Source organism: Lemur catta, chromosome 2 (genome assembly GCF_020740605.2).
Source record: "Lemur catta isolate mLemCat1 chromosome 2, mLemCat1.pri, whole genome shotgun sequence".
NCBI classification, from domain to species: Eukaryota; Metazoa; Chordata; class Mammalia; order Primates; family Lemuridae; genus Lemur; species Lemur catta.
The window spans coordinates 14,839,365-14,848,054 of record NC_059129.1 but is presented as its reverse complement, the minus strand read 5'-3'; the positions used below and the strand labels follow the sequence as shown (position 1 = coordinate 14,848,054).

At 46.1% G+C, this 8,690-nt stretch overlaps 1 protein-coding gene across 1 annotated transcript in view; it reads left to right on the top strand.

Annotated features, from left to right (window-relative positions):
- Nucleotides 1-202: 202 nt before the first annotated feature.
- The window catches only part of USP31 (ubiquitin specific peptidase 31), a 54,598-nt gene continuing 46,110 nt past the window's right edge, over nt 203-8,690 (top strand). Inside the window, exon 1 of the mRNA XM_045542780.1 lies at nt 203-841. Within this exon, the coding sequence (XP_045398736.1) occupies nt 203-841 (639 nt within the window). The remainder of the gene's footprint in view (nt 842-8,690) is intronic.

The window sequence follows — 8,690 nt, the reverse complement described above, 5'->3', positions numbered from 1 at the left end:
GGCCCAGCTGGGCGGACCGCGCGCGCGCCCGCCCGCCGGCCGCCGCTCGCTCGCTCGCTCGCTGGCTCCGCGGCGCTCTTAGGAGTGTGGGGCTTCGAGGCCCGGGCCGGGCGAGGCGCGGCGCGGCAGGATGCGGCGGCGGCCGTGGCGGAGCCGTGGGCCGGGGGGGCGGGCGCGGTGATGAGCGTCTGCGGCTGCCGCCATGTCCAAGGTAACGGCGCCCGGGCCCGGGCCGCCCGCGGCGGCGGCGGCGGCGGCGACGGGCGGGAAGGAGAAGCGCTCGTTCAGCAAGCGGCTGTTCCGGAGCGGCCGCGCGGGCGGCGGCGGCGGCGGCGGCGCTGGGGGTCCCGGGCCGGCCGCGCCCTCCTCGCCCTCCTCGGCGCGCTCGGTGGGCAGCTTCATGAGCCGCGTCCTCAAGACGCTGTCCACGCTCTCGCACCTTAGCTCCGAGGGCGCCGCCCCGGACCGCGGCGGCCTCCGCAGCTGCTTCCCGCCCGGGCCGGCCGCCGCGCCCGCGCCGCCGCCGCCGCCCGCCTCGCCCGCGCCGCCCGCGCAGCCCTCCTGCGCCGCCGAGCCGGTGCCCGGCGTGGCGGGGCTCCGCAACCACGGCAACACGTGCTTCATGAACGCCACGCTGCAGTGCCTCAGCAACACCGAGCTCTTCGCCGAGTACCTGGCGCTGGGCCAGTACCGGGCGGGGCGGCCGGAGCCCTCGCCCGACCCGGAGCAGCCCGCGGGCCGCGGCGCGCAGGGCCAGGGCGAGGTCACCGAGCAGCTGGCGCACCTGGTGCGGGCCCTCTGGACCCTGGAGTACACGCCGCAGCACAGCCGCGACTTCAAGGTGAGCCCGCGCGCGACGCCACTCCCAAGTCCCGGGGCCACCCGCCTGCCCGTCTTCCCTCCGCGCCTCTCGGCCAGGCAGACGTCTGCTTGGGTTGCTCGGAGAGGTCTGGGACAGATGCCACTGATTGTAAGACATTCATTCATTGTGTACTTAGAGCTTACTACGTACTTGCCACTACCCTGGGGTAGGCATTGGGGGACGACATTGCTGTGAGCAAGACTGCCCGCCTTCAAGGAACTTGCAGTCTTAACGGTGGGCGTGTTGAGCCTGGGGTCAAATCCTGGTTCTGCCGCTTACTAGCGGTGTGACTGCGGGCAGGTTACTCAACCTCTCTGTGCAACAATTTCTTCCTCTGCGACCTACCTTATAAGGTGGTTGTGAGCTACAAACAAGTTACTGTATTAGGTTGAACACTATGAACTTATTCAGTTTTGATCTTTTGGCACTTTTATAGTGTTTAATATGTGAAATGCTTCAACTGTGCCTAGTACCATGTGTATTTGCTATTATTATTTTTGTTATTTAACAGTTTAATAACTTAACGAAATAATATCAAGTAGAAGTTTGAAGAAAGCAAAACCAGGTGATGCGATTGGTGTTCTGGTAGCCTACTTTAAATTGGGGGACACGTATGGCCCTTGGGCCCTCGTTTGCTGTCTGCAAATGTAGTGAGAGGGTGAGACTTGAGAGCTGAGTGGTGGGCTGGGGCCAGATGGTGTAGGGCCATTTGGGCTGCACTAAGGAATTGGGCTGTTACTCTAAGCAGAAGGGGAAAATGATTTGAGAGTGTACAAGGTATACTTTTAGGTGGGACATGGATATGATATTAAATAGAATGACATCAAACAGCGAGACAGTTAACTCCTTTTCTGTTCTCTTTCTATCCTGATCAGGCCCAGGAGAAGGTCTCAGCTTTATGTTACCCTGTTTTTAACATCTTTTTGTTCATCCCGCATCCGTTTTGTTTTTTAAACAGAGAACAAGCTTCAAGTTTAGAGGCTTTGGCAGGCCACCGTAGCTTGAATTTAATAAGGTTATGTTTTTACTGGGTTTGTTTTTTAATTTGACTTCTATTTATGGCAAATGGTACTGGTTTCCCATTGGTGCTATAAATTTTCTGTATAAAATACATTTATTTATGTAAAAATAGATGATTTGGTTAAAACAGAAAATGGTGATCTAGCTGAGGAATCTACACTTGGTTACCTTCCTGCTGAGCAACAGGGCTAGTGTGCGTCCCTCCTCTTTTAATACTTTGTATTTTATTTATGTTGCTCAGCCTTGTTTTTCTCAAAAAGAAAAAAATGGTTGCTGTTTGATTTTGGAGATGTGAATGGAAATAACTTGACTGAGATAGGGACTGGAAAAAAATGAGATCTATGCCAGAGATCTCAAAATAAGAAAATAGAAGTAGGATGGCTAGGAGAACTGGCTGCTATAGGTTTTTTGTTGTTGTTTTTCTTCCCTCTTTGCTTATAGTTGCCTGTAAGTAGCCACAGCAGTTGTATACTTTTCAAGGTCAGAGCCCAGTGGTTAAGTTTGGTATGAAAATGAGTTTCTTCAGCATCTTTGTATGTGAATATTTCCATTGCTTTTAATGAGTTTGTGTTCACTTTTTTTTGTTTAATCCATTAAGCTGTGAACAGAAATGGGTCAATAATTCTAGAAGTTCAGTGACTGATTTATAGGAATACTTTGGCAGACTTGAACAGATTCTTAGAGGCTTTGCTTTTTACAAACACATAATCTTCTGAACCTTTGGTAGGTTTCATTCTGCGTTCATTCATTCACCTCCCATTTATTGAAGGTTTACTCAATCAGTTAGGAATGCATTCAGCATAAGAAAGAAATCCCTAATGGTAGTGCCTTAAGCAATAAAAATGTTGAATTAGCTCACACTGTAGTCTGGAGGTAGGTGGTTCTAAGGTGGCTTGATGGGCCCAACAAGGACCCAGAGCATTTCTGTGTTTCCACTCTCTTGCCCTTAGCTATTATTGGCTTTTTGTTCTCATGTTTGTCACCTCATGGTTGTCTGATGATGGCAGCTGCAGCTCTGGGCATTTTACACAGGAAGGCAGGAAGTCATTAGGGAAATAAAAGTTCTTCCAGAAGCCCCTTAGCAGGCTTCTGCTGATATCTCATTGACTATAACTATGTTAGCTGGCTGCCACGGAGGCTGGAAGGTGGGTTTTTGTGTTTTCCTGCCTTAATAGAGATGAGTAAAGGAAGTGTTTTACCCCTTAGGCAGCCCGCCAAAGCACCTGACCTACCATGAGCTAGGCACTTTCACTGGGGGAAGACACTGTACCTGCCTGTGAAGAGCTGAGGCTAGTGGGTTATGGTAAGTTCCCTCAGACAGCTTCTCACACTTTCATATGCACATAATTCACCTGGGGATCTTGTTACAAAGCAGATTTGGATTCACTAGAGCTGGAGTGATGCCTGAGATTCTGCATTTTTAGCAATCTCCCAGGTAATGCTGATGCCGCAGGTCCCAAGGACCATACTTTGAACAGCAGGCGCCAAGGAACAAGTAAAGCATCACAGAAAAGGTGACTTCTGAGCAGTGTTCTGCAGGATGAGTAGAAGTTTGCCGGGCTGGCAGGTGGTGAGGAGGCACGAAAGGGCATGTGATTGTGGGGGAATAGACATTTAGTGGCTGGTTGTACCATGGAGAGCTTTGGGGGTGCACAAAGCCTGGGAGAAGTGTGTTATAAATGGATCCTGAAAGGCTTTGTGAGGTATGCTGGTTTGGACTTTATCCTCTGGAAGTTGAGAATCCAGAGCTGGTTTTTAAACACGGGAGTGATATAATCAAATATATTTTTTCTTTTCTTTCCCCAATTGGGTAAGCCTGGTGGCACTGTGGAGGATTACTTTTTTTTCCCCCCAAAATGTTTTATTATAGCCAAATTTGATGGGTATTATTTTGAACACAAAGAAAATTGAACACCAAGAAGATGGACATGAGGCATACCTGTCTCCATGATTTGCCTGTTTGTGACAGACATCAATATTTGCTTGAGACATTTTTCACTTTCAGGTAGCTCTCGTTTAGCCCCAGATCCTGCTCAGTTCTGGGCTCCAGTTGGTTGGAGTTGGCAGAGGAGGTAAAACAAATTTGTCATCTTGACATAGTTTGCCTTGAGGTTGGAAAAGCACTTACTGTGTCTTTGAATGTGCTTTTATCGTCTGAAAACTTAGAGTTACTAATGCTTTTCTTTGTAAGTTTTTCAATTAGAATTCTTTCTTGCTTTCTAACCACATTGATTTGAGCTTTAGGAGCTTGCCAGTTAAACAGTCTTTTGGTTTTGGATAGGCTAGATGGTTGTTAAAGTTGAGTTTTCATTTCCCAGAATGAAATGAATTGACTGGCCCAACTTTGATATGCTTTAAAAAACTTCTTTAGCTGTTACTTATATCCTTTCTCTTTTTACATAGATATTCTTCTGCTGTTAGAGCACTGGTTCTCAACCAGGGTACTTTTGCCTCTCCCTACCTCACCCCCACTCCCATCCCTTGGGACATTTGTTGATACCTAGAGACATACTTGGTTGTTACAACTGGGGTGAGGTGGGTAGATTCCAGGGATGCCACTAAATGTGGAACAACATGCAGGACAGCCCCCCCCCCATGAAGGATTATCTAGCCCAAAATGTCAGTAGTGCTCAGATTGAGCAGCTCTGTTGGAGGAATGTTTTGAGCTGCCTCAGCACAAGTTTCCTTACCTCCAAGTTTAAAATGGTTACCTTGTTACTGTTCCTTCTTCCTGTGGGTATGTGTGTGCAGGAGTACTAGGGTAGAACTTGGACTTCACTGGCAGGATCCTTGTATCAATTTCTTAGTAGAACAATGAAAGTAAATAAGTCAGTTTGAACCTAATACTCCATTTGCTATTTTTAGGGTAAATCAGCTTACTGCCTTAATAGGAGCATGGGTGCTCTAAGTTCTTACAAATGCTTTCTGATTTCTAGTACTCAGTGCCCTTTTGCAACAAATAAAAAGATGGATAGCCATCTTTTAAGCAAGAAAGATAAGTTTTATGGCAGCAGTTTTTAAACTGTGCTGGCAAAGAACAACTAGAACAGTGTGATCTACTGATAAAAGAATTGTGGGAACTTCTTCCAAATTTTCAGTAAAACAAAAAGTAATTGATGAATTGAATTTTCTCTCCCATGTTTTTTTCCTTGAACTTTGGTGGCTGGTGGTGCCTATTTATTAGTGAGAGTTCTCAAGTTACAAAAGGAATAAACATGTATAAATGAATAGTGGCAAACAACCTAGCAATCAGGATTATACTCGCTTAGTTTCATACCCGACTTTTTCACGGACTCATGCGGTGCAGCTCTGATGTTATGCTGCAAGCCTGTGGTACACATTTTTCTGGTTTGTATGAAGCTCTTTGGTGTATTAATATTTCACATTGTTTCCCATGAAGTACTTGGACTTCAGGGTGTCCCTTGAATTGATTTGAAACATGGGGTAAAAATGAAATTGTGTAGGTCACATTTAGGTTTATGACAGAATATAAAGTAGAAAGTACGTTCCTTCCTGGTCAGTTCTCTGATCCATTTAACACTGTCACTTGAATTTTTGTAAAGCTCCAAATCTCTGAAGGAGAAAGGAGGTGATAGAATCACAAAGTTTTGGACTTGGATGTGATATGAATATGCCCCAGTCTTTCAGGATGAGGGAACCAAGGGTCAGCCACTGGCTAGTGGCTGAGGGAGCAGAATTTCCATTCACTGTCCACTTTCTGGGCATCCCTGCATTGCTGGTGTCCAGACTGCGTCCTGGGCCCAGGGTGGCCTTATCAGTACAGCCACTGAAATGACAGGTCTCAACGTAAAACAAACAGGCAGGATGGACGTGCTGAAACGTGTAGCATTTTTTCCCTCTGAGACTCCGATGCTGAATTGTAGTGAAAGTAAGGTCATCTGCAGCTAGCTTCATATTTGTGCCATTGCTCCTCAGGCTTAGGTACTTTTGGATGTCTTCCTTAAAAACAAAACAAAACAATCCTTTCAGACTGTTGAAATGCATGTATAAACATGTGGATCTCTCTCTGGCAAGTTTTGAGCTAATAATGTATGCAGGTTCCTATCAAGTTTGGTAAAGGGGAATTGGGAATTATAAGAAATTTTCCAAGAGGACTGGTTGGGGAATAAAAATACACAGGATAATTATAGAAACTTCATGTTTGCTGACTTAAATCAGATTTGCTGTGCAATTATTGTGCATAAAGGGGCTAGTTGAGGTGAGCAGTTGGGACTGGAGAATTCAGTATGAAGATTATAGGGCAAAGTTCTTGCCCTCAGAAAACTTACCTGCTTGCAGGGAAGTGGTTTTTAACTGTACTGACTAGGAAAGTTCAGTGGGAGTTCAGAGAAGGGTGAGATCGTTGTGAGCTGAAGTGTAAGTAGAGGATTCATTTATTTGTCTTTTCATTCATCGTCAGCAACTAAGCGTCCACAAATTTTGAGTTCCTAACTCCATGCCCCTCCCTGTGCCAGTCATTGGGTGTATAGTGGTGAACAAAATGGTATGAACATGATTAAAGGCCACACGGTTCCTTCCTTCATGGAACTTTTGTTGTCACAGAGGAGGCGGCAGTATTAACCAATGAACACTGGTAAATGTAAAATTAAAAATTACTGTGTAAGAGTGGAGAAAAGAAAAGATAAGGTGGAGGAGAGAAAAGAATGGGTGTGACCAGGCAGGGAGGAATAAAATGTATGTAAAAGGTCCTACATTCGGAAAGAGCTGAGGGTACATTCAAAAGTCTGACAGGCCTTGTTTGTAGCTAGAGGAGGCTGGAAAGAGGGGCAGGACCTTGTAGGCCAAGGTAAAGGGTTTAGATTTTATTCTAAAAGCAATGGGGGTTGCTTCAGGTTTTAAACAGAGTTTACAGGTTTTAAACAGAGTTCTGGTATGATCTCATGAAAATGTGAAATGGTCGTACTAGGTGCTGAATGGTGAATAGAATGGAAGTAGGGAGACCAGTTAGGAGGCTTTCGAGATGGACCAGATAAAAGTGGTGGTGGATGGAGATGGAGGGGTGGATGGATTTGAGAATTTGGGGTCTCTCTGGAGGTAGACTTTTTTTGGAAGCTGCATGGCTCCTGGGAGCCGATGAGCCTGTACCTAAGATGCAGATGGCTCTGCAACAAGGACTCTTGACTTGCTCGTGGACTGATTTGAGGGGAGACACTAAGGCAGAGGGAGCTTCAATAGTGACTCCCAGCTGTTCTGAGCAGCTGGGGGATTGCTGGTACTGTATGCGTATTTGAGGAGATGCAGTTTTGGGATCAGGAATTCAGGTTCATAAGTGTTAAATAGGGCACTCATGAGATGTCTGGTAGGCAGCTGGACAAGGGAGTCTGGGATTCAGAACATTGATACTGGCTGGAGATAAACATTTGGGAATCATCAGCCTATAGATGATATTTAAAGCCATGGGATATGGATATACAATGGAATTTGAAGATAAATAAAGCGTGGATGGTTAAGGGAAAGAGAGATAATATTTCAGGTTGCTGGGGAAATATTCTGAGCAAAGGCATAGAGATGACATGGTCTAGGGACAGAGAGTCTTGGTTTGGAGCAGGGATTTGTAGCCTTGGCACTGCTGCCATCTGGGCTGGGTAATTCTTTGTTGTGGGGGGCTGTCCTGGCATTGTAAGATGTTTAGCAGAATCCTGGCCTTTACCCGCTAGATTTGGCAGTACCTCCCTCCCCCTACCCCAGACATGACAATCAAAAATGTCTCCAGATATTACCAAAAGTTCCTGGGCTGCAAAATTGCCTCTGGTTGAAAACCACTGATTTGGAGAGAAGGGGAGTTAAATGTAGATGGCCAGGGAGAGGAGAAGGGGCAAATTATGGAAGGTTTTGAGTCTGTCACAACAGTTTAGCCTTGATGGCTGCAATCAGTAGTGATTCAGTTGAGGCTTCTTGAGTTATGCAGACTGATTAGACGAAAATGATGTTTTAGAAAAATGGGTCTGATGGTGAGCAAAAATGAATCAGATGGAGAAGAAAGTAAATGTAGGGAGAGAACAATCACAAGTATGAAGTGAGGAGGAAAGGATGAATCCAAGAGATGTTTTGTAGGACGTTTCGACATTATTATGGAAACTGCAAGAGGCGGAGTAGTAAAGGGAACACAGAGGTTTCAGGCCAGGGTGATGAAGTAATGGGGATATCTGACAGAAATTCAGCAGCTGGAAAGAAGTGGTTTGTGGCATGCATTTAATTTGAAGATGTGGGGGTGAGGGTCATGGGTTATGACCCCTCACATAAGAGGGGGAGTCTTAATAGACAGTTGGAAATTAGGTGCAATTTAGGGCTAGCTGTATAGACTTGGACTCAGCTGCACAGAAATGGTAATTGAATCCAGGAGCATGTTGAGTCTATGGAGAAGGTCAGAAGCCCAAGGCCAGGCCCTTGGGGGAAACTAAAAATGAGAGGCTAGAAGGAGAGAGAGAGGACCCAGTGAAGGGGCAGTCAAGAGACGTAGGAGGAAGACCAGGAAGGCCGAGTTGTGAAACCTGGTTTACTTTGTAGTTTAACTACCTGCTCTTAGCCCGAAATACAATGTAGAGCTGCAGAAATGTCAGTTTATATCCGTTAAGAATCAAATTCAAGTTGGTATTCAGTAGACACAATATGGATTTATTAAGGCCACAGATTTATTGAGCACATTTCCTGCGCTGGTCCCGTGTTGCAAGGTAGTGGGGATATGAAGATGAGTGAGGTGACCGTGCCCTCAAAGAATTCCAGGTTTAGAAGGAAAAACAGATGGGTAAAGAAATAATTGCAACAGGTTTCAACATATGAATTAAAA